Source organism: Ursus arctos, unplaced genomic scaffold (assembly GCF_023065955.2).
Source record: "Ursus arctos isolate Adak ecotype North America unplaced genomic scaffold, UrsArc2.0 scaffold_19, whole genome shotgun sequence".
Taxonomy (NCBI): Eukaryota; Metazoa; Chordata; class Mammalia; order Carnivora; family Ursidae; genus Ursus; species Ursus arctos.
Genome location: NW_026622863.1, coordinates 5,598,173 through 5,623,476, shown reverse-complemented (window position 1 = coordinate 5,623,476; position 25,304 = coordinate 5,598,173). Strand labels below are relative to the sequence as shown.

The window sequence follows — 25,304 nt, the reverse complement described above, 5'->3', positions numbered from 1 at the left end:
GTTTGGAACCATGACCTCAAGCCAACAGTCTCAGACAAGCAGCTTGTGGGCCAAGTCTGTATCACAGAGGCGTTCTGTTTAAGTCCCTCACATGGGCATATGTTTAAGTTTGAGTTGTCAATATTTAAAAGCATGGAATTTTCACATAAAAACCTGTACTCTGGCCTCTCTTGAGCCACTGGGCCTGCATTCCTGTGTGGTGACCAGCGGCTGGAACTGCATTACACAGGGCAGAAGTCCCCCAGTTCCCTGCAGTCTGTACCACTCCTTCTTGTCTCACACCAGCCCACTTTGTCTTCCTGATCTAAATATCCCTGTAGGACTGTCCTGACCCATTCATTCTCTTGGAGGTTGGGCAGCTGAGGCCTACTGACATACGTGTGGGGGTTGCACACCTTCTGGGCTGCTGGTTGAGCTAAGCAGACCTCTCTTTCTTTCCCAGCCGGAGAACATACTGTGTGTCAATCAGACAGGACATCAAATTAAAATCATTGACTTCGGGCTGGCCAGAAGGTAAGAGGTTGTATTTTGGGAAGCACTTTGACCAAGCTCCCGGGGGACTGCCTGTGGCTCTTTTGGAGGTGGTCACCCACAGTTCAGCCCATTTTTGAGTTTTGGGCCTGACGCAGAAAGCTCTCTCACTGAGAGGAGGGTAGCCTTTGATGGTACAGATAGGCCTTGTTACTACCCCCGGGGGGGGGGGGTGGCTTCATGCTTTGGACTCTGTTTCTCCTTAAAAGGCTTTAGGATTAATTGTATTTCAAACCCCCTGTCTGAACGGAGAGGGTGTGATGCTTAAAGGAGAACCACTGCGGGGCGGGGGGGGGGGGGGAGGGGGGTGTCCTCAGATCAATTCTATTCATCCCCCCCCCCCCCCCCCCGACCTGGAGCCAGGCTGTGCTGAGCTGTGTGAGGTAGCCAGCACCATCCCTGCCCTCTGGGAAGTTAGAAGTTTAAATAGGAAGGAGTATATGTACCAGTATAGGGTGGTGTCAGGCTGTGTGTTTCTGGGCCTCTCAATACTGGGTTAAATCTTGGAAAAATGATGGTCAAATGAAATGCCTGCTGGCGTGGGGCAGTTTTGAAGGTTAAACGGAATAATACGTCGACAATCAGACCTATCCTGGGGGGGTGGTTAGGTTCTCAAGTTTGACTGCATAAAGTAAACATATGACTTTAAAAATATCTTCAAGTCCCTTAAAATGCCTGAAGCCTAATGAAGGATAGTTTATCCATAGATAGTTTTACAATCCTGTCCCGTCACATGTATGATGAATGTTCTGGCCCCTGGCACGCACACCAGTGGTGTGGGTTCTTAGCAATGGCAGTAGCAGACCCTGGGCATTGGGGAGGGCTGTCCCCTAAACCTTCAAGCTTCCATGGTCTACAAACATGGGGGAGTTGTATGCCTATCCTCCAGGCTTCCTCCAGAATTCTGTTTCCACCAAGAATGACATTTCTCTGGGAATCATGTGTTTTCTAGGTAGGTCTCCACACTAGAGCTGAGTTTTCAACTCTTCAAATTTTCTCTCACCCTGGTGGTCATTTACCACAAAGAAGTTGTTTTTGTCACTTTAAAAGCCTAATGGTGCCCTCTGCTCCATCCACAAGGGGAAGAAAGCAAAGCTTTGTGCCTGTGGAGACAGAGCCACTTGCCCGAGCTCAGCCTCGAGGGTCCAGACCTACCTCCAAGAAGTAGCAGTCAAAGCCACACTGGCGGTCTTCCCAGATCCCTCTCCCATTGGGTTACTTACCTCTTCGTAGGGGGGAAAGATGCGTTTCCAATGCCCCCGTGATGGCTGGGAGGCCAAGGGGGATGTCATGAGAGTAATAGCAGAGGAAAGTTCATATAATCGTACTGTACCTTCAGGCTCCCCGTTCCACAGTGTACTGTTTTTCATGAACAATACACCCAAGGCCCCAACCCAAATGCTTCAAAATCGATTACATTCAATCCATCATGTAAAAAATTGCATAATATTTTCCTAAATACTGTCTCATAAAGTCGGCATGCATCCCGTACACCTGCATGTCTCCCACGCTAGAGCAATGTCTCTGAATCTTTTTTATTATCCTTGCCTGCCTCCCAAAGAGCCTTTTTAAGCATTTCTTTCCTAATCACCAGGCCCCCTCCTCATGAAACTGAATGCTGCAGTTGTCCTTTGTATCTGTTTATGTACCATGGCCCTTTGGAGAGCCGCAAAGCATTGTAATAGCTAAGACTTTGTTGCCCTTCCAAGAGCCAACACTGTCTTCACTGAGAATGCACGCCTCCCAAATGCGAATGTAGTACCCTCCAACTGCCAGATGTCCACGTGCCAGATGCGTACTTACAGGGACAAACTGTGAATTCAGAGCAGGGATTGACCAGCTGAGGCTCCTGGATTCTGGGAAGGCTTCTCTGAGCAGCTGGAAGGGAAGGGTGGACAGGGTATTGTTATCTGTGGGCAGTAGTATGCTGGTAAATGTTTATCAGCGCCGGGGGCTGGATGGGGATGGGGTTCGACTTGCAGCCTTTGCTAATTTCAGCTGAGTTCAACACGACGTCACTGAATGCAGACTGGGAGGAGATGTGCACAATCGATTCTCATGTAACCGTGAGAACCGGCTCCAGCACATGGAGGGGGAGGGTGGGGGTGATGGGGGTGTGTGGATTTGGGGGTTGGCATAGGATGTACACGTCGTCTCTTGGGGAAGGCAGGAGCTGGGGTGGGACTGGGGGAGGAAGTTACAGTGAAGATGGGGGCGTTAATAGGGAGTCCTGAATGTTAGAACATTATTCATAGGCCACTGAGTTACCTGGTAGGGAGGTGAAAAGGGCTGTGGGCCAGCTTATCAAACATTAGTCAAATTTGTTAACCTGGTCAAAGGCTCTGATGACAATAATTTTGCTGATGGCCCAGAGGCGGAGGGCAAGTTCAAGAAAATAAACACGGGGAACCACATTGAAGAGAAGGCCACCCACGTGAAACTGCTGGGCACTGGGGACGTGCAGGTGTCTGGAACACGTGATACTCAGGAACCCGCGCTCAGCAGAGCTGGTCTGACAGAGGCATGGGCTCCAGCTGGGACGTAAAAGGAAAACATCAAAAACATCCTCAGCAGTCCGGCGAACTGGCCGTCGGGCAAAAGGATCATTTGGCAAATTGGGTTTTGCCAGATTGGCCTGCTTCCTGGGAAGCATGTCCTCCTAAGAGGAAGAATCTGTGGGGGAATGTGCAGGTTGAGAGAGCCTATTTTATGAGCCAAAAGAATTAAGTGTTTGTAAAGAAGGAGGAAAAGCCAATTTTCCCCTATAACACAAATGGTAGAAAGTAAAGTGGTATTTCTATTAGAAATGGAGCTATTAGAGGGTGCTGAGATTTTTAGCGGGGGGATGGCCCCGGTCACATAGGCGGTGGGGGGAGGTGGGTGGCACACATAGATCTTCAGAGGCCATGACATCCAGCAAGAGGGGCCAGCGTTACACCAGGCTGAGCAGTGAGACCCATCAGTGGGTCTAAGTAGGGACCTCTCAAGGGTCAAGGATGGGGATGGGATGGGAAGTATCTTATTGAAGTTTGGTCTCCAGAATGTTGGGTGCAGGGTTAGGCTTCCTGACTGCCAGTCCGGTGCTCAGATTGGAATCCAAGCCTCTTTCATCAGATCCTCTGGCAGGGCAAGGGGAGGTGCCTGCCCCAGGCTCCATGAGGCTGTGACCTCATCTGTGACCCTATGGTCACAGAGGGCCTGATGCTAGGAATTTGGAGAGGGGGTCTTGGTGGATATTTTGACATAGCTTTGGGGTTAGTTACTGCCACAGTACTGCTGTGTAACAAACCACCCCGAATTGCAGAGGCTTAAAACTGTCATTTATTCTCATCCACGCATTTGCGAGTCAGCTGGGGGAGTGGTATCCTGGACCCAACTCAGAACAGCTCATGATAAGGAACCTTGTAAACAGTTGTTAAAACACACCATTAATTTAAAATTAAATGGTATAAACTTACAATTAAAGAACTTACATTAAAAACAAAGATCACATTTTCAAATGTTCCCAATTCCTCATTATTTTACTACATTTCCGTACTCCTGAGATTATTCGTGCCTGTTTTATCTGTCCAGTGGAAAGACCATGGAATGGGGCGCTATGGCGCGTCTCTTCCCAGCTCTGCATTCAGTGGGTTCATGATGGTAGTTTCAAATCAGCTATGGTGAAATCAGTATTTAGACCACTGAAAATGGCAAATGCCACAAATCAGGACTTTTTTTTTTTTTTTTAAAGATTTTATTTATTTATTTGACAGAGATAGAGACAGCCAGCGAGAGAGGGAACACAAGCAGGGGGAGTGGGAGAGGAAGAAGCAGGCTCATAGTAGAGGAGCCTGATGTGGGGCTCGATCCCAGAACGCCGGGATCACGCCCTGAGCCGAAGGCAGACGCTTAACCGCTGTGCCACCCAGGCGCCCCAGGACTTTTTTTTTTTTAATCAGAAAGCTGGTTGTTAAATATTTACGCATGCACCACAGGCTGGGAATTGCTGATTGCCAATCACTGAGCTGACACGGGCTTGGATCTAAGATGCAGATCGGTGAGGACAGGTCTGCCCCATGTGTCTCTCATTCTGTCTTCATGCTGACTGCCGAGGAGCCAGAGGGCAAGCTTTTACAGCCTAGCTTGGAGGGGCCCCGCGGTCACTGCCCCCCGCAGCTCACGTGGCCAAGCCCAGCGTCAGTGGGGTATACTGCCCCTAGTGGCGTGAGCTGCAAAGTCACTTGCTACAGGACGTGGCTATGGGGCAAGATGAACAGGGAGAACAATAACGAGCCTCTGGGAAAGTGGCTTCCAGGTTCTGAGAGTCTGGGTCTTCTCTCCTCTCTTTTTTCTTCCCTCCTAGTTTAAGGGGGATGGAGGTAGGTTTCAGATCTTTTATGGTGAAACACGAAACCGGCATTTTAAAAGTGAAAGTAGACATTGAAAAAGTGCATTTATATCACAAAGCACTGACCGCATCACAGTTGAAAATATATTTGCTGGAATGCGTGTATCTACACTAGTACTCAAACTGGTTTCCCTTTCTACACAAATATTAACATACTATCAGTAGCGATGGATACTTTGTACATTTTCAAAGGAAAGCAGCACACTATTTTACAACAAAACCAAAATTAAGATCTTCAACAAGGCTCTGAATCCGTTTACTTAGCAAAGGTTCTTTTCCCCCCACACAATGAATCAAATACTGTATTGTCCACTTCTTCTTATCCGCCCTGAGGTGCTGGAAGGTGCCGTGGCAATTCCCTGGGCACTTGTCTGAGCGTAGTTGGGGTGCTTGTTGTCTAGGGGAAAGCTGTCCCTTTCAGCTCAGCTCCTTGGCCCTGAGTCAGTCGCCACGGTCGGGGAGTAGCTTGTAGCCAGAGGAGGGTTCCTGCTCTCTTCCTTGCTTCCCGCTCAATAGGCTACCAAGATGATCCTTGCAGCTCTTTCACTGGGTGGACGTGGGCTGTGTTGGCCCAGGCCTGCATTTATCTGGCTCTCAGTAAATTTGGAAGAGAAAGCTCTTTGATAAGTCACCTGCCTGATTTAAGGGAAGCAGGCCGCATAGGCGGAGTATTCATTTTATTCTCAATTGCCTTATCTGTAGATGGGGACTGTGATCTTACGGACTTCATGGGGCTGTTGTAAGAATGAGAAGAGATTACATATGTGTAAAACTTTTAGCCTGGCAAATAGGAAGTACCCATTCTATTTTATAAATTAATACTTTATTTATTTTTTAGAACAATCTTAGGTTCGCAGTGAAATTTCACTGTGGGGGAGGGGAAGGTGCAGAGATTTCCCATAGACCCCTTGCCCCAGTCATGCCTCCCCAACCAGGGTAGTACAGGGTAATACAGTTGTTCCCACTGATGAACTTACATTGACATATTATCTCTCAAAGTCCATACTTTACCATTCACTCTTGGTGTTGGACGTTCTATGGGTTTGGACAAATGTGTAATAACATGTATCCATCATTATGGTACCATACAGAATATTTTCAAGCCCTGCAAATCCTCTGTTCTTCACCTATTTATCTCTCCCTTCCTCTCTGCACCCCAACCCCTGGCAACCACTGATCTTTTTATGTCTCTTTTATGTTTTGCCTTTTCTGGAATGACCTATAGTTGGAACCATACAGTATGTGGCCTATTCAGACCAACTTCTTTCCCCTAGTACTGTGGACTTGTTTCTTCTCCGTCTTTCCATGGCTTGATAATTCATTTCTTTTTTTTTTTTTTTAAGATTTTATTTATTTATTTGACAGAGATAGAGACAGCCAGCCAGAGAGGGAACACAAGCAGGGGGAGTGGGAGAGGAAGAAGCAGGCTCACAGCGGAGGAGCCTGATGTGGGGCTCGATCCCAGAACGCTGGGATCACGCCCTGAGCCGAAGGCAGACGCTTAACCGCTGTGCCACCCAGGTGCCCCGACAATTCATTTCTTCTTAGCACTGAATACGATTCCATTGTCTGGATGGACCACAGTTTATTTGCCCACTCACCTACCAAAGGACATCTTGGTTGTTGCCCATTACATTTTAGCTAGAGACTTTCTAAATGACTAACAATTCTAAAAACCACCTGTGGCCATTCCCGTTCCCACTCAGCCATCAACTCTCTTTCTAACCTTTGTTAATCTTCCTGTCCAGAACCTTTTTTTTTTTTTTTTTTTTAAGATTTTATTTACTGGGGCACCTGGGTGGCTCAGTTGGTTGGGTGTCTGCCTTCGGCTCAGGTCATGATCCCAGGGGCCTGGGATTGAGCCCTGCGTGCTCCCTGCTCATGGGGAGTCTGCTTCCCCTCTGCCTCTCCCCCTCCCCTGCTCATGCTCTCTCTCACTCTGAGAGCCTTTCTTTCTCTCTAATAAATCAATAGAATCTTTTCTTTAAGAAAAGATGCCTCTAAATTTTCTTTAAGAAAAGATTCTATTGATTTATTTGAGAGAGAGAGAGAGAGAGGGAGCACGAGCAGGGGAAGGGCCAGAGGAAGAAGCAGACTCCCCGCTGAGCAGGGAACCTGACACAGGACTCAATCCCAGGCCCCTGGGATCACCGCCTGAGCTAAAGGCAGACACTTAACCAACTGAGCCACCCAGGAGCCCCAGAACCTTTTTTTCTAATTCTTATTCTTTTTGTAATTGTGTAAAATACACATAACATAAAATTTACCATCTTAACCATTTTTTAATTTAATTCAGTACTGTTAAATATATACATAATTTCTAGAACTCTTTTCATCTTCCAAACTTGAACTCTATACCCGTTAAGCAATAACTGGTCACTTTCCTCCTGCTTCCAGCTCCTGGAAACCACCATTCTACCCTCTGTCTCTGACTTTGACCACTCTCCACCTTACCAAAGTGGAACCATACAGTATTTGTCTTTTTATGACTGGTTTCTTTCACTTAGCATAACGTCCTGGAGGTTCGCCCATACTGCAGCGTGTGTCAGAACTGCCTTATATTGTCGGGCTGAATAATATTCCACTGTACGTATCGACCACATTTTACCGATGCAGTCGTCCATCGATAGATGCTGCCTTGGGTTACTTCCTCCATTTAGCTATTATGAATGATGCCGCTATGCGTACGGGTGTATAAATATCTCCTCAAGATTCTGCTTTCAGTTTTTTTGGATATATACCCAGAAGTGGGATTGCTGGATCATATGGTAGTTCTAGTTTTAATTTTTTTGAGCAACTGCCATACTGTTCTCCTTAGCAACTGCCCCACTTTACATTCCCACCAGCAAAGGTTCCAGTTTCTCTACATCCTAGCCAGCTCTTGGTATTTTCTGGTCTTTGGTTGGTTGGTTGTTTTATCGTAGTCCTGATGTGCAGTGGTATCTCATTGTGGTTTTGATTTGTATTTTCCTGAGGATTAGTGATATTGAGTATATTTGCTTTTTCTGATTCTTACTGTCATCTCTCCAACCAACTGCTCACACCACAAGAGCAGACCTCCACAGACAGCTGCTCTCCGATTTGTGTTTGTCCAAGTGGCTGCATGCCGAATAAGATAAATGGATCTTCTCTCCTTTCCACATTGCAGCTGCATGGAGGAAGAGGGCTGTGGTTTTCTGATTCTCCCTAGTGACTTAGGAAAGTCTACAGTTGGGGCTGAGGGTATGATGATTACCCAGTAAGCCACATGTGGTGGGATGTGAGGTCCAGACAACTGGGCAGACAGGAAGGGTTGGGAAGGTCTAGCTCCTACCTGGAATTAGTCCCAGCCTCCACATCTTCTCTCAGGGCTCACTCTCATGGTCCTCTGCACCCCCTCTCCCCCAGGTACAAGCCTCGGGAGAAGCTGAAGGTGAACTTCGGCACTCCAGAGTTCCTGGCCCCGGAAGTTGTCAACTATGAATTCGTGTCCTTCCCTACGGACATGTGGAGTGTGGGAGTCATTACCTACATGCTGTGAGTGCCCACGAGCCTGGCTCCCAGTGAGAATAGGGGCCATCTGTCTCAGTTTGGGTATCCTTAGAAGCAGCAAAATTTGAGCGTGAGTCGTTGATTTGAGAGGTGTTCCCAGGAAACACCAACAGAGGAGTAGAGAAGTGAGTTGGTGGAAATCACCCATCAAGCATGTGTTATTCAGCCACCTACCATGGTGGGCAACTGGAGTTTAGTCCTGCGGGCATGTCTGGGATCCATGGTGAAGCAGCCCTTCACAGTTATTCCGTCTGAGGCGGAGGGAGTCAGGGTATCGATACACCACCTCTTATCAGTTATTGCTCGTGAGCTCATGCTGACGGCACTGGTTGCCTGAAACTTCTGGGTGATAAAGCAGCTTCCACCGGAGGGCAAGCTCTCCAGCAAGGAAGTGCAGGTGCTTCAGTGCAAGTGGGGCTGGAGGAGAGCGGTAAGGAGGAGACGGACGGGCAGCACGCTGGCTGCTGCACCGTCTCACCTTGTCCCTCCCGCCCTGCCCTGTGTTCTCTGGACTGAGGAAGCAGGGTTACGGTGGACCGAGAGGTGCTCTTACCCTGACGGAGCATTCTCACCTCTCTGTGACTTCCCCTGGCTTTTCCCTCAGGGGCCCAATAAGTCATGCTTTGCTCCCAGACTTACCATTACGGTACAACTGCTACCGTGTGTCCCCACACTTTGTGTGTGTGTGTGTGTTGCATGGGGGGGGGGAGGTTGAGGTCCGAGGCCAGCCAGTTCGAGTGTCCTGTCTCTCTGCCCACACTCTAGAGGGGCCTCATGAAGCCAGTCTCCCTTTGGCCCCTGAGGCCGGGGTAGTCTCTAATCCAGCCAGGCTGAGTCAGAGACACGCTAAGGTAATTTTAAATTAAGTCGATATGTCCCTGATACATGGACGTGTTGGACGGGGTCTCAATTCATTCCTTACTTCAGGCTAAAAGGAAAATAGGTGAGCGTGATTGGGGATTCACGCAAACACTCTTCATGCCTCTACATTTTCAGTCCTGCCACTTCTTCCCCTAACAGGACACACTGGCCTATCTCCTGTGGAGAAGTAATGGGGGTGCTTTTCTTTTGAACCCTCTTGGTTCTGGTTAGTGTCGCTGGAACCTTGGAAGACCTCTATCCTGTTGTTGCATGTTGGCCCATATGGCTTCTACAGACTGACGGTCCTTTCTCTCCTCTGTAGACTCAGTGGTTTGTCCCCATTTCTAGGGGAAACAGATGCAGAGACCATGAATTTCATCGTGAACTGTAGCTGGGATTTTGACGCTGACGCCTTTGAAGGGCTGTCGGAGGAGGCCAAGGACTTTATTTCCCGCCTGCTCGTCAAAGAGAAGAGGTACCCTTCATTGCTCGTCATTGTCAAACCAATCTGATGGGGACCACGCATCTGGGCGCTGTGAAGATCCGGCTGGTGCTGGGTTTCCTCTGGGCCAATTCTGTCCAAGATTTCTTAGTCTGCTACTTCTTCAGAGCCGAAAAAGTAGCAGGGAAAGAGATGAAGGAAATCAATTAAAAAATAAACAACTAGGAGCATAAAATCTAGACAGAGTTTTAGAAAGGACCTCATGTATACATTAGTCCTACTACCAAGTTATCACTTTTAGTAGGTTAATGTTGAAAAAAAGTTGACATATGCAGATGTTATTCCCCAGAACAAAGGCCGGAAAACCTCGTTTGTTGCTAACGAAGGCCTACTTAGTTTTCAGCAGCCATATTAAAGTCATGGGTGGACCATGCGGTTTTCGGATACTCATCACACATAAAGAAAGAATTGCAAACAACCCAGGGTGAGGCCCGAGAGTCTGGGCTCTGAGACAGCCCCCAGTTCTCTGGCCTTTACTATTTTGTTCTTTCTGATTGTGAAATGTTACGAGAGGAAAAGTATTTGTAGTTCAGGTGAGCAAAACGGACATTTTTCCCTGGAAGGAGAGACAAGCTGCTTCGAGGCTCATGTTCGTTTACCTCTTACGAGCAATTCCAGGCCCAGCTGGCCTTCCTGCTCCCTGCCTCGAGACCCCAGCTCTCTCTGGAAGAGATGGTTGATCATCGGGATACAGTCTCTCTGTGGAGGGAGGGGGCATTTTGCTGATGACTTTCTTGTACTTCTAAGGAGGGGAATTTTCGACATGAGGAGTTCCTTTTTAGTATGTGGCGTGAATCTCCCCAAATGATTAATCCGTCCCACTGACCCAGGCTTCCTACCCAGCTGAACCATTTTCTGGACAACCAGAAAATGCAGCCCTCACTAAAAGTTTCAACTTCTCTTTGATTTCACAGCTGCCGAATGAGTGCCACGCAGTGCCTGAAACATGAGTGGTTGAATAATTTGCCTGCCAAAGCTTCAAAATCCAAAGTTCGTCTCAAATCCCAATTACTGCTGCAGAAATATATGGCTCAGAGGAAATGGAAGGTACCCGGTTTTTCTTAGAAAAGGCAGCATTTGTCTTTTTAATGTGTCCTTTGAAAGAAGCGTAGCTACGTTTTTACTTACATTTTCATTCTAAATAGAAAGATTATTTAGGAGGAAAAAAGCGTCTTATGTCAAAACCTGTTATCTTGATTAAAAACGCCACTGACCAAAACCAACTGGCATCAAAGTGGCATTAAGTTCATACGCAGGTGGACGTTTGTAATGACAGAACGAAGTCTGAGCCTATGTTCTCAATGACAATAGCAGTGCATGCTTGGAACTTACTGCCGGCAGCTGGAGATCTCATTCCTCCATGTTTCCTGAAGAGGGGCTGGGAAAACCCTATTAGGTTTTAAAAGCTTCATAATTTTGTTTACAGACAGAACTCTTTGGTACCACGGACATAAAATCTGTCTCAGAAACATCTGTCCTCCAGGAAAGTGGCTTTCTGGCATTTTGGTATCAGCTCAGCTCCTCACTAAAAACAAAAACTAAAGCCTTTACCTAGAGAGCCAGTTTACAAATACACGTATACACACACGTATGAAATACAACATCCCAGCGCTTGCTAAACAGTGTGATGCGCTCAGGTATTTTCTGCTCTGTGGTATTTGTTTTCGTTCAAAGGAGTGCTGGCCATAAGCCACAATCTGACTCCATGACCCGCTGGTGCGTGGTGAATCACAATCCGAAAAACAGTATTCCAGTGGGCTCCAATTTGCACGTGAAAAGGGCAGGATAACGTATTTTCTCACTTCATACTCGCTCCAGAATGCCCCAAAGTGGCTGTTTTACTAGAAGTTTGCCACACATTTGTTTTCTCCATTAGGTTCTCAGTTTTGAACAAACCCAAGTGGTTAAACTTGTTTAAGTCCTTTTATTGTTTCTTCCTAAAGCAACTGGTCTAAAAATATATTTTTTCTTTTTTTCTCTCCTTAACATCAAGAAACATTTCTACGTGGTGACCGCTGCCAACAGGCTAAGGAAATTTCCAACTTGTCCCTAATTCTCAACTCTGCTGCTCCCATGGGCCCAGAAATTACTGAGACTGGTGATGAAGGGATGACTCAAGATTTTTAATAATCCAGTCTTGTACCAACATTGATTCCACTTATTTTGTAAAGAAAGGTTATGGCTGTTGCCTTCCTTGTGGATGAAAAGTGGCTGTAAGGAAAGCGACCTACCAACTTTTTTTCCGCCTTATAAGATCATACTAAGTTGAAATGCCGTGTTTACTTTTCAAGTATACCTACTTTTGGTGATGAGTGTAGGCATGCTTTAGGTAGGTAGGAAGCTTCTATCTTGTGTATGTCAAATTTAAAGTCTAAACTTACTCTGATTGAAGAACTTAGTAGACTATTACACAGGGCATGTTATTCAGTGTTATTCCCTCCAGTACAAAGAATTCTTAGAATTTCGATCTGCTCAAGTGGGAGCTGACATTTTACGGTACTGTCCCGCTCTTACGGAAACCAATGTGGATTTAGGGCAATGACCCCCAAACTTGTTTTAACTTGTGCTCCCTTTTGAGAATCAAACCATGCATCCTTCAATATTCTTTGAAACTTCAAAATATACCACCTATCCTGGCTAAATCAGAACAATGATTATTTTGAATGTGCTTTTTAAATCTGCACACACCTCCACCCTTTCCTGACCGGCCCTGTCCTGGCATTGGTAGTTTCGTTCCTGACCTCCCTTCCTCACTGATGACCTGACGGTCTAGCAAGTCTGGAACTGATACGCAATATGTAAAGGAGAGATAAGAGTGTGATGATGTCCAGCTTTCTGAGAGAAACACAAGTGGCACATCGTGAGACCATACACGGCTCTGCTACTGCTTTATTAAGGATATACCACTTCCAATATTGTCATTTAACTTACAAAATGATTAACAAGAAGTACTTTATTATTTGTGCTTGCTTCTAACCTGATTTTCGTGCTATCCCCGTGAACTTCTCGTGTCAGCAGTTTTAATTACTTTTAGCTTCGTTTTTTGTTTTTTAATTTTTGTTTTTAATTAACCGTGCAACAATTTCACAGCCTTTCAGGACTTTTGTTCAAATAAAGACCCTGCTTTTCTTGGCAGAGGACGTGCCCGTGGGGAGGGTGGCGAGGTGAATCCTGCTGCTTCAGTTCTTAAGTTGTAACTTTTCTCCGGAAGGCTAACCTTGTCGAGAACTGAGATTGTTCAGTACCAGCATATCGAGGCCTGCTCCAGGCTGGCCAGCTAGTGGACGAACATCCGAAGAGATAGCTGCTGAAAATGTCCCTTTCCTGGGAGAGTGCAGTGATTTGGTAAAATGCCTTATTTCAGAACAAGTTACTTCTCTGAAAAGGTTTTATGAGGGCAGCCTCCAGAAGGAGCCAGAGGTTACCTCATAATTCTGTCAGGTACTGTGATTCTTACCTCCTGTGGGACGTCAGACTCTTGGGGCTGCTATGACTCTTCTCCCCAGAAAAACGTAGTTAGCTACCTTGATCTAAGAGTAGCACGGACAGAAATATTATATGCGCCATATACGTAACTTTAAAATTTCTAATATCTTCTCTAAAAAAAAAACCCTGGGGAGATTAATTTTAATAATTTAACACAGTAAGATCAAAAACACTTCAATTTGTAATCAACATAAAAATTATGAATGAGATATTTTATATTTTTTCTTTTCACACAAAATCTCCAAAATCTGGTATGTATTTTACACTTAAAATACATTTCAATGCAGATACGAGGTTGTCATCAGACATGCTTAGTTTGTATTTAGATCTCATGAAACTTACTATGGAAAAATATACTCACATACTCATGTTGTTTGAAACACCTCAATAGTTTTCTAATAATTAGGTATCCATTTTTACATTTAACTTAAATAAAAACAGGAATTCAGTCCTACAGTTGCATTAGCCACATTTTAAGTGCTTAATAGCCGCACGTGGTTAGTGGCTTCGACACTGGACGGGGCGGATATAGCGAGAATCCTTTACCTACCAGATTTTATTCTCCCCCCCCCCCCATGCTGTTATTCTTTACCTAGAGCCCCCTCAGGAGGGCTTTGTTTAGGTCAAGCCCACACAAGTGAGAGGTAATGTGATTTTAGCCTCCCTTCCCTGAAATTCAAGGGAACTTCTAAAGCTTTAAATTTTTGGATATTTTCAGTTCTGCACTTTGCTGGTATTTTTATATTGTAACTGTGCTGGTATCAACTATTTCTAATGGGTTTTCCATTTGAATGAATAGTCATTGGAAATTGCTGGGCAGAGAAACTCTAAAAGGCAGTCAGGACCCACTTTTTTCACCTGTTAGATTGGTGTGCTTGCAGGGAAAATGGAATTCTTCCACTTTCGATGGGTATTTATCCAAATAAAAGTCACACCCACACTTTCACCCAGCAATTTCATTTCTAGAAATGTATCCTTCAGCAGTACTTGAACACGTGGAGATTTATGCAAAATGTTTACTGTAACACTGTTGCTAATGGCTGAATGAAAACCACCTCATATGCCTATCATACTGATATGAATTTAGTTAAATAAATTTTGTCACATCCATAAAGGAAAACACCTTGTAGCTGTTAAACATAGATCTAGATGTACTGACGCCATCTTTTATTACAGGAAAATGATAGAACATATATATAGCATCATCCCATTTGTGGAGAGACATATACACGCATTAAAATTTTCAAGGATATGCAAGAAACTTAGCATTGGGGTGTGGAGTGTGGGTGATGGGGATAAGGGGGAATTCCACTTTTCACTTTATAACTTCCTGAATAATTTGAATTTTTTTTTTTTTTTTACAATGAGCATGTATTGCTTTTATAATCACAAATTAGCAATGCAATGTCAAGTGTGGGCCTTATTTTGACCTTGATTTGAGCAAACAAACAATACAAGGATAGAGACATCCAGGAAATAAAACGCTAACTTGCATATTTAATAATACATAGAATTTCAGGGACTGCACCTGGGCGGCGCAGTCAATGAAGTGTCCGACTCTTGGTTTTGGCTCAGGTCATGTCTCAGGGTCCTGGAATCGAGCTCTGCGTCAGGCTTCATGCTCAGCACAGAGTCTGCTTGAGAGTCTCTCTCCCTCTCCCTCTGCCCCTCCTGCTCGTGCTCTCTCTCTAAAATAAATAAATAAATCTTTAAAAAATAATACATAGAATTTCTATTAATTTTGTGAGTTATGATAATGGCAATGTGGTTATAATGTAGGTTAAATGACTTCAGGGAAAATGGATACAGTTAAGCAAATGTGGCAAAATCTTTGCTAACTATTGGGTCTGAGTGATCGGTACAGGGTTTCATTATACTGTTCTATACATTTGAAAATTTTCATGATAAAGTTTTTTAAATCAGCTAAATGAACACCATGAGGAGGTGTTAAAGAACTGAGCTTCCACAGTCTTTACAGTAGTACTGAAACATACTCACAAGGTAGTAAGCATCCGTCACTGGGAATGTAAATATGTTGGAAAATTGTTGTCAAAAGAATCGCTTTAAGGCAATCCCCACCCACCACCCCAATTAACTTAAGAAATAACCACATAAAAAATAACTATGTTCCAGGTAATCAAAATAATTACCATCACCTGCTTTTAAGGCATAAAGGGGGAAAAAAGTTACAAACAGAACTTCTGTTTACTCTCATGAAATCAACAGTGAAAAGGCAATTTAAGAAGTGGGAGAAAATATTTGCAAATCATGTATCTGCTAAGAGGTTATTATCTAGACTATATAAAGAATTCCTACAACTCAGCAACAAAAAAATAAACAACCTGATTCAAAAATAGGCAAAAGACTTGGATAGACATTTTTCTATAGATGATAAACATGGCCAGCAGCACATGAACAAATGCTCATTAATCATTACAGAAATGCAAATAAAGACCACAATGAGAAAAACCAGAAAATATAAAGTGTTCAGAAAATAAGTGTTGGCAAACACGCGGAGAAGTTGAACTCTTGTGTACTGTTGGTGGGAATATAATAGAGCGTAGCCACTATGGCAAACAGTATGATGGTTCCTCAAAAATTTAAAAATAGCATTAGCACATGATCCAGCAACCCCGCTTAGATGGAGTCTATATCCATCCAAAGAACTGAAAGCAGCGTCTCAAAGAGACATTATACGCCCATGTGCATAGCAGCATTACTTAGAAGAGCTAAAAGGTGGAAGCAACCCGAGTGCCCACTTACAGATGAATGGATAAACAAAATGTGGCGTATCTATACGATGCACTACCATTCAGCCTTAAAAAGGAAGGAAATTCTGACACATGCTATAAGAATGAACCTCGAGGAATAATGCTAAGTGAAATAAGCTGCTCACAAAAAGACATAACCCAATACGAGGTACCTATCTAGAATAGACAAATTCAGGGGCGCCTGGGTGGCTCAGTCGTTAAGGGTCTGCCTTTGGCTCAGGTCATGATCCCAGGGTTCTGGGATCGAGCCCCGCATCGGGCTCCCTGCTCGGTGGGAAGCCTGCTTTTCCCTCTCCCACTCCCGCTGCTTGTGTTCCCTCTCTTGCTGTGTCTCTGTCAAATAAATAAAATCTTAAAAAAAATAATACACAAATTCAGACATAAACAGTATGGTAATTGCCAGGGGCTAGGGGAGGGAGGTACAGAGAGTTGTTTAATGGCTGCAGTCAGCCATGCAAGATGAAAGAGCTCTGGAGGTTGGCTGCATAACAATACGAATGTACGTAACACTACTCAACTGTACACTTAAAAATGGTTAAGATGGTAAATTTTATGTTAGGTGCATTTTACAATAATAAAAAAAAAAGTGAATGTGCCGAATTTTACTTGGTAATGAGTAGATTGCTTTTGACTCAAAGCCAGAAATCTAAATCCTGCCACCAAATAAAAAAATTATACACTTTCTTAAAATAAATGAGGAAAAGGGGCGCCTGGGTGTCTCAGTTGGTTAAGCGTCCAACTCTGGATTTCGGCTCAGGTCATGATCTTGGGGTTGTGGGACTGAGCCCCATGAATGCAGGGCTCCGCAAAGAGGGTGCTTGTCCTTCTCTCTCAGCTCCTGCTCCGCCCCCCCCCCCGCTTGTACTCTTTCTCAAATAAATGAAACCTTCATAAATAAATAAATGAGGAAAAAACTCACATCCATTTTAGATCAAAGTAATAACAAGAGCCACTGTTCAGTGAATGCCTTCTAAGTGCCAGGTACTTTAGAAATACTACTTTAAACCTTACAAGGTAGAAAATATCTCTACTTTATAAATGAGGAAACTGAGGCTCTTTACGATCTTAAAATTTCCATAGGGTAGAAGTGGCACAGTCAGAATTTAAATGCACTGTAATTGCATTCAAAACTCATGTTCGTTCCCCTCTACCATAGGGCTTGCTGGACATTAGGCCTGCATTGGGATCATTAACTGTGACACTTCTTTCACCTTAGCTGCTTAGAGTCTAGAATTAAAAAGGTGAGGGGATGAAGAGAAATCACTCTTTCAGCACTCCAGCTCTATGCAGCAGGGATTATGCAGCCACTGGTATTACTGATACCATTCTGAACAGGTTTTTAAAATTTGGATGTAGTCTCTTTATTATATTCTTATGGAAATATTTAATTAGACCATGTATTCTTGATTTTAGTTAAGATCATACCTGGCATGATGCCTCGGAGCCCCTAGCAACTTATCTTCCACAAAGGTCCGAACCTATAGTTTTATAATAGGGAGTATTTAATAGGTTACATTTTTCGGTATGTGCATGTCAAAGAAAATAACCCTTAGTCCGTCTGACTTTTTAATATGCTGCTAATGTGTAATTCATTACGTTGAGACCTTTATATGTGAATTTCTCTCTATATTTTAACATTTGCTAAATACTTACTTATACCAGGTATTGTGCTAAATGTTTTACATGTATCAGCTCAGATGCAACTCCAAATTATTCTGTGAAGTAGACATCATTTTTAGTCCTCCTTATAGATGAGGCAGAATGAAGTTAATTAATTTGCTCAAGGTTTGACAGGTAGTAGTAAGTGGCTGAGCAGGGTCTTAAACCCAGGAAGTCTGATTTGAGAGTTTGTCGTCTGGTGAGCAGTATAGTTCAGCATATGGCTTTTTTCTACTAGAGTAGACAAGTTTTTTTTTTTTTAAAGATTTTATTTATTCGACAGAGATAGAGACAGCCAGTGAGAGAGGGAACACAAGCAGGGGGAGTGGGAGAGGAAGAAGCAGGCTCATAGCGGAAGAGCCTGATGTGGGGCTCGATCCCATAACGCCGGGATCACGCCCTGAGCCGAAGGCAGACGCTTAACCGCTGTGCCACCCAGGCGCCCCTAGAGTAGACAAGTTTTGTCACAGCAATGACTCTCCCAAACTGATGACAAGGGCAACCTGAATGCACATAAAAATAACATTTATTAACTTAGGCCGTACCATATATTGATTTAGTCAAAATAAGAAACTTACACAAAAACCCAAGTAAAATCTTTAAGACCCCATTCAGCCTGAATTTTATATCCTGGATAGGACAGGAAACCGTCTTTTGCTTAAAACAAAAGAGCAAATGGCTCCAATTCCATTTTGTAGGAATGCAGACCTGTGGGGAGCCAAGACCATGCCAACCAGGCACTGTGCCTGACCTAATGAATTTGTTGCCATGTCACCAGCCAGCCTGCCGCCAAGAGCTCAGCCCCAGTACTGGCTTCTTTGCTATTAAGGCAACAGTCTTAGGATCCTTGTTATAAAAGTTCAAACAAAATTCCAAAGCTCTCACATCTTCATTGAGGCGGCAGGTGTACTGTTAGTTCGCAAACCAAGGTAGTCTAGAAGCTGAAATCACTCTGTTGTAGCCTTTTGTGCTTTGGCAGCATTTTCCAAAATTCTCCTTTTCCATTCTTCATAATCCTGTGTCAGATCGTCATCTTTCTGCAGTTTATGTGAGCTTTCTACTACCTTCTCTGTTTCTGTGAGAGAAAATTTTCAACAGTTTTCAAAATTCTTATACTGACAAGTAAACAAGTAAACTTGTTTGACGTATCTAATTAGTTAATCAAAACTGGGGACTATCAAGCTGAAATGAGAAGTGGAAACAGCAGCTAACATATCAGTAGTTTGCTCTCGTACTCCAAGCACTCCACGCCGTGCTGTAAGTAGTCAGCATTTACCCAGCACTTATCTTGTGCTTCAAGGCACTGTGCTAATCACTTCAATAGCATTATCTCATTTAACCCTCACCACAATTCTATGAAGAGTGTGCTAATATTAATCACAACTCTATAGATTAGGAAATTGAGGCTTACGGAAATTAAGTGACTTTCCTAAAGTTACGGAGCCAGTGGGTGGTAAAGCAGGATTTGAACCTAAGCAGTTTGGCTTCAGATGTGTTCTTACTTACCTAGTGTTTCTGTTAACTTCTGTAAACGACTGCTTGGAAAACTGGTCTTATCAAATAATTGTCCAGATTTAGGTAAAACCTGACTCTTGTCAGGCAAGTAGCACAGGACTACTTACTGCACTAAACCCACTGTACACTAACCCCATTGCACTAATTTCAAAGTTTGTCCAGAGGTAGTACGCCTTACCCTTTGCTAAAGGTTCCGCCATTGTCTTCTTTTTCTTCTGTGGTGGAGTAGCTAAATCTCCAGCCTCTACTTAAGAAAAAAAACATGTGTCACCGGGGCTAAATTTTTGTCTATCCTCAATTTTAGTAGTTGGGCTTATTTTGGATCACACACAAAAAATTAGATACCTTCATTGACCAAATACAAGGAAAAGAAGGCAAATGATCTTGCCCTTCTCTTCCTTGGTTTCTCTTGTCAGACTTAAGAATCTTTTCTCTTCTAGTTTATGTATATGGAGGCTGCCATTTAACACTGGAGCTCGTGAACGGAGAATCTATTTTTCAGGCATGGAGTCATACAATCACAGGTGTTTTAAAGGTTATTAAGACTTTATTTGAAAAACAAAAAAATTTCTCACTCAAAACTTACCTGGTCCACATTAAATACGGAATTCAGAAAGCAGCCATTTTCCAAGTTTGAAAATTTAGACTTTTACCAGCTGGTTTACATTTTCAAATGACATTCTTGAAACATGGAATGAATACTCACTATCAGCCTGCTGCCCAATCTTCTCTAATTGTTTGCATAGTCGATCAAATATGGCTTTTTTTACACCAGATGTGGCTACCATTTTATTTTTATCCACCTTTAGCTTTAGAATCCTACAAAAGAATTTGACAAATTGCTGTTTTTAAGACCAATATAGTTATCTTCTCTGGCCAACCAGATTATTAACTTATTTCCTTTCCACCCATGCTTTATGAAGAGTTCCCAACTGTTTAGTTTTCCCTTTATTCCAAACATATATTATTAGCTATAACTATGTAAATTTGCCTTTTAGAGCTATTTATCTAGTTGTCTATTGGACGGAGTCAAAATATACATGAGATCTGTTATGTAATATAAGGGGTGCATAGAAGACATTTGCTCTAGTGCTTCATGCCTCAAAGAATTCTTTCTTGGTGAATCTCAGATGTTACTGATTTGCCGAATGATAATCATAGCATGTTTAAATATTCAGCTTACTTTAACCCATATGCTTACATTTATACTACAGGAATGTAAACCACTTTCCCCTCCCCAAACCCCATCTAATTACACTCCACAACTACTACTAATAGAATATACAAAACAGACTTATTTAGGATAACAGATCTAGTCGAACCTTTCTTTGCTCAGTGTAATTTGGTTTCAAAAGTGGGGTTACTTGTCAATATTGTTTTTTCCAATAGCAGCCATACTCCTTCTCTATATACACATATCTTTGTTGAATCAAAGGGACATTTTCTGTGAATGCCAACTAATCACTCCTAGGTATGTGGCTAATAGAGTTAAACAACTACATTTTATTTTATTTTATTTCTTTAAAGATTTTACTTATTTACTTGACAGAGAGAAAGAGAGCGCGAGCGCACAAGCAGGGGGAGTGGCAGGCAGGGGGAGAGGGAGAAGCAGAGAGCCGGATGCGGGGCTCAATCCCAGGATCCTGGAATTGTAACCTGAGCTGAAGGCAGATGCTTAACTGTCTGAACCTCCCAGGCACCCCTACATTTATTTTACAAGGAGTTTTCCAGCAAGATAAAACAAGACAACTTTGGACAAAAATAACAATTATTAATATTTCCAAGGTAACATTTCGGTATGCAGAAAGATAACCCAAATTTTAAGATCCAGATGTAAAAACTTATCATTGGTGTTTTGTAAATTATTTGAAAAACAGTTGCACTCTGTACTTTAAAAAATATACGACTGGAAAAATCGCAAACCAGTTTCAATGACAGATTTCATCACTTATAAAAGGTGGAGCCTGAGGGTGCCTGGTTGTCTCAGACGAAGAGCATGTGACTCTTGATGGGGGTTGTGAGTTCAAGCCTTATGGTGGGTGTACAGATTACTAAAAAAAATAAAAAACTTAGGAAAAAAAAAAAAAAAAAGGTGGATCCTGAAAACAGAATACCCCGCATATATATATACAGCTGCCATTTGGCAAGCAGACTTCTGGCAACAGGGGTTCCAAATTGTCAGCTATATTGTGGGATAAACAGAATCTGGTCACTTGGCCACTATTTCTAATATTATTTATATGGGAAAATATGCTCTGAGTTAAAATAAACTGTAATTAGAAGTCCTCCTTGGGAATGAGAAATCTATTTGTAAATTGTGGACTTTTCTCCATGTTAAACGGCACACTTACTTGCATGCTGAAAGTAATGCAGCAGTGGTGAAAAGCGGCCTGGATAAGTCGAGATCCAACTGCTGTGTTTGTGGAAGACTGGATTCATAGCTAAGAGAAAGCAGTGTTTGCAGAATTATTTGTTAAAAAAATATTACTTCAAAGAGACTGAAAATGTAAATCAGAATTTATAAGCTATTTAAATGTATGAGATAATGCATTATGGCACCTTACCATATTAGTTACTTTTTAAGACTGAAACTAGGACATTAGATAATTCTGCTTTATGCATCAGTATAAATTTTCAATTAAGGTTCTTTATGCTTCATACCTTTGCAATATCTTTGAAGCCATGTTCACTGCTTCTGTACAGCTAAACTGTACAGCTAGGTCTCTTATTCCAATATTTGATTTCAGGCCCAGTAAACACTCAAAAGATTTAAGACAGCTCTGATACATCTTCTTGTTCAAACCAGAAAGTTTAATTAAATAAGCCTTTGAAAGAAAAAAAATGCATATCATAAAATTTATATAAAAATTCATATATCATAAAATTAAATCATAAAAATTATAATCATAATCATTCTATATACTGGTGCCCTTAAAAACTTTAGTAAGTCAACTTTTCAAAATTAATTAATTCTGTGGCAAGTGGCTCTATCTAAACGTTTAGCTTCATTCAGTCAAAAGTCAGTAACCATGTCAGGCAGAGTTGAGTACTGTTCTCAAGGGGCTCACACTAGACAGTCATGCATAAGCACAGATCATTTAAAGAACAATAAATGTTACTACAGCCAAACTGAATAAAAACACAGGAGTCACATACATGGTCATCTGTTTTTCAATGAAAATGCCAATGTGCAATTCACTGGGAAAAGGAAGGAGGGAAGCAGTGGGAGTAGAGGTGGGAAGCACGAGTGTGTGGAGGAGGTAAAGGGAGAGGGAAACTGCGAGACAGGAAGATCAAAAACTGAGGAAAAGCAACACTGCGAGAGTCAAGGAAGGCTTCATAAAGGATGTAACAGCAAGGCAGAGTCATGTAAGACAAATAGGATCTTGTCAGAAAAGAAACGCAGGTAAAAAAAAGTTGCATTTACAAAGCTCTAAGTCATTGAAGGGCGTGGTCTCTGTAAAGTAAATAGTGTAGCTTGAGGTTAGTGTTCAAGAGAAGCCGGAGACTTCGACAGTATTGGGAAGCCGACCCACTGGGAGCTAATGGTGGTTTTAATGCCATCATTTAATGAGTGTATCATTATGTGATATGCACGGTTAAGTGTGTTACATATAGTATATGGTTTAATCCTCACAATCTATTGAAATGGATATTCTTATCCCCACTTTATGAATGAGGAAACGAAGCTCACAGAGCCAGTAACTGGTGTTACTGAGATCTAGTCTCAACATCTAACTCTTCCTGACTCCTCGCTTGTGCTCTCAACCACTGTGATACTAGAAGAAAAACACACATTCGTTTTAAAGCATGCACTTAGGGAGGATGCGAACAGTGGCATGAAAGATGGTCTTGAATAAAGAAAGAGGTGGCCAAGGAAACTAGATAGTAAAGGGAATTTTCTGCAACTCGACAAAAATGATTTTAAAGCTCATCTAAAATAATCATATATGACAATAGCCAAGAAAACTCTAAAACACAAGCGTTTTGAGTCTAGTCCCAACCAGAAATTAAAATGTACAATTAAGTTTCAATGTTTCAGAGGATTATTTAGACATTCAATGGGACCTACTTACTCTGTCCAATGGACACTTCATACAGGAAGCCGCAAGGTCCAGGCACATGACTGCATTGCTGGTTTCCGTGGTATGTGCAGACAGGCCATTACAGTTCACCTGGGACAGTCGCAAGTACTCCTCTGCTTTCCTGGTTATAAGAGCAACATGCTCACTAAAACTCTTTTCCAGAAGGTCACCCAACACTTTGGTCAACGATGAATACAGCAGGGTGGATTTCATTCCGGTCCTAACTCCTATGCACGTTTATGTGGGGGTGGGAAGGAAAGGCACATCTTTTGGGGATGTGGGACAATGTTTTGTAAGACAGAACCAGCCCTGATTTCAGACTCCCCTGTACTCAAGTACTTTTAAGCAAAAGTAAGTTCTTCAATTTCTTAAAAAACACCTGTTTTCATCCTTCCATTACTGGGACAAACATAACTGTCAGAGACGCTGGCGGTTACACGAGGGTTCCTTCTTTTTACCCCTTCTTTTTACCTCTAAATCAGTGGTACTCAAACTTTAATGTACACGACCATCACCTTGGGGCTTGTGAAAACAGCTGGCTGGGTCCTATCCTCAGAGTTTCTGATCAGTAGGCCTGAAGTGGGACCCAATAATTTGCATTTTTATGGAATGCCAAAACGATAGTGATGTGGCTGGTCCAGAAACCACACTTCGAGAACGGCTCTTCTAAATGATTACGGAGTTCAGGAGGTCTTCATGCAACTCTTTCAAGAAGTGCTTTCGTGGGGCGCCTGGGTGGCACAGTGGTTAAGCGTCTGCCTTCGGCTCAGGGCGTGATCCCAGCGTTATGGGATCGAGCCCCACATCGGGCTCCTCCGCTGTGAGCCTGCTTCTTCCTCTCCCACTCCCCCTGCTGTGTTCCCTCTCTCGCTGGCTGTCTCTATCTCTGTCGAATAAATAAAATCTTAAAAAAAAAAAAAGTGTTTTCGTTACCTTCCCTCACTTAACTGAGCAGCAAGGCATCGGGCCTAGTCTTGCTCTTGCACACTCCAGCCACAACAGCTTTATTTCTAACCCTGGATTATGCAAAGGGCTTACGCACCAGCTGTTGTCTCCGCTTGGGCCGCTCTTCCCACAGCTTCCCATGGCACTTCCATAGATCTAGGATGTTGTTGTTTTTAATGATAAGTAGCCGCCAGGGCGCGCCCTGTGCTCCCCCCTCCTCCGATTCGGCACATTACCCAGTCTCCTTTACCTCCTAGCTCTTGCCCTCACAGTGACCCCCAAGAGGTCTGCACCCCGCCTGTGTGGTGCACCGCTGTAAACACACCCTCAGGAAGTATCTGCGGAACGACCCAAGTTCGACTTTCCCCGTCCCACCACCGTGCATCCCACAGAGCCAGTTGCTCCCCAGGACGTCAATCGCCCCCTACAATCGCCCCCTCTTGCCCGTTCATATAAGCCCACTGCTGGGAAGTCCCTGGGATAGGGCCTAATCCCACGGCCCCAGCGTGCCCCTCATTCGGCGCTGCCGTCCGTCACGCGGGCCTCGCCGGAGGAGAGTCCAAGGCCGCAGAGGCGTGCGCCGCCAGACCCACCTCAGCACATCTGGCTCGGCGATACCCAAGCGCGCCGCTAAACGCCGGATCAGCCCCGACTCCATTGCGCGGAGAACGACTCGCGCGAACCGCGGCCACACGACGAAACCCGCGCGCAAACGCCGCGCCCGCCAGTGAGGGCCAGGTCCCACCCCTCGGACGCATCTGGATTGGCTGGGACGGGAAGTCCAGACCGCTCCACCAATCAAGCCTAGTCTTCCTTTTGCTCATGCGCATCGTGACTGCACGCTCCTGGGCAGGTGAACTTGGACCGTCGGCTTCCCCTCCTTCCATCTCTCCAGTCTTGACAAATTCCTCAAACGATGCTTTTACTTCCTGCCGGCTTCTTCCTGCCGCCGAGAGATACCCTGCTACTCTGCACCTTCCCGCCCTCTCTCACACACTGTGGAGAGACTGGTTGGCACCCAGGTCCGT

The 25,304-nt window shown here is 43.7% G+C and overlaps 2 protein-coding genes across 9 annotated transcripts in view; one reads left to right on the top strand and one right to left on the bottom strand.

Moving 5' to 3' along the window:
- MYLK3 (myosin light chain kinase 3) overlaps positions 1–15,900 on the top strand; it is a 49,767-nt gene extending 33,867 nt beyond the window's left edge. For 3 of the 4 annotated variants that reach the window (XM_044382362.3, XM_044382361.3, XM_026494691.4), the window contains exons 9-13: positions 443–513; positions 8,309–8,437; positions 9,636–9,788; positions 10,730–10,862; positions 11,809–15,900. In XM_044382362.3, coding sequence (XP_044238297.3) covers positions 443–513; positions 8,309–8,437; positions 9,636–9,788; positions 10,730–10,862; positions 11,809–11,868 — 546 coding nt within the window. In that variant the 3' untranslated portion in view covers positions 11,869–15,900. Of the gene's footprint in view, positions 1–442; positions 514–8,308; positions 8,438–9,635; positions 9,789–10,729; positions 10,863–11,808 lie in introns of those variants that run through there. The other variant, XR_006408994.3, reaches the window with a different exon arrangement.
- Positions 15,901–16,936: 1,036 nt separating this feature from the next.
- Positions 16,937–25,279, bottom strand: ORC6 (origin recognition complex subunit 6). 5 transcript variants are annotated; one of them, XR_008960221.1, is made up of 7 exons: positions 23,323–24,178; positions 21,908–22,071; positions 21,598–21,687; positions 19,953–20,065; positions 19,425–19,493; positions 18,617–18,806; positions 16,937–18,234 (listed from the first exon to the last, which is right to left on the bottom strand). XR_008960221.1 is itself a non-coding variant. In XM_057314743.1 (7 exons), exons 1-7 carry the CDS (start codon positions 24,932–24,934, stop codon positions 18,679–18,681), a joined length of 759 nt encoding a protein of 252 aa, XP_057170726.1. In that variant the 5' UTR covers positions 24,935–25,279; the 3' UTR covers positions 16,937–18,678. The 5 variants fall into 5 exon arrangements, 4 of the variants coding, with proteins under 4 accessions (XP_057170726.1, XP_057170725.1, XP_057170724.1 ...); XM_057314743.1 differs by adding an exon at positions 24,870–25,279 and having other exon boundaries at positions 16,937–18,806; positions 23,323–23,452; XM_057314742.1 differs by adding an exon at positions 24,870–24,954 and having other exon boundaries at positions 16,937–18,806; positions 23,323–23,558.
- Between the last annotated feature and the right edge of the window lie 25 nt (positions 25,280–25,304).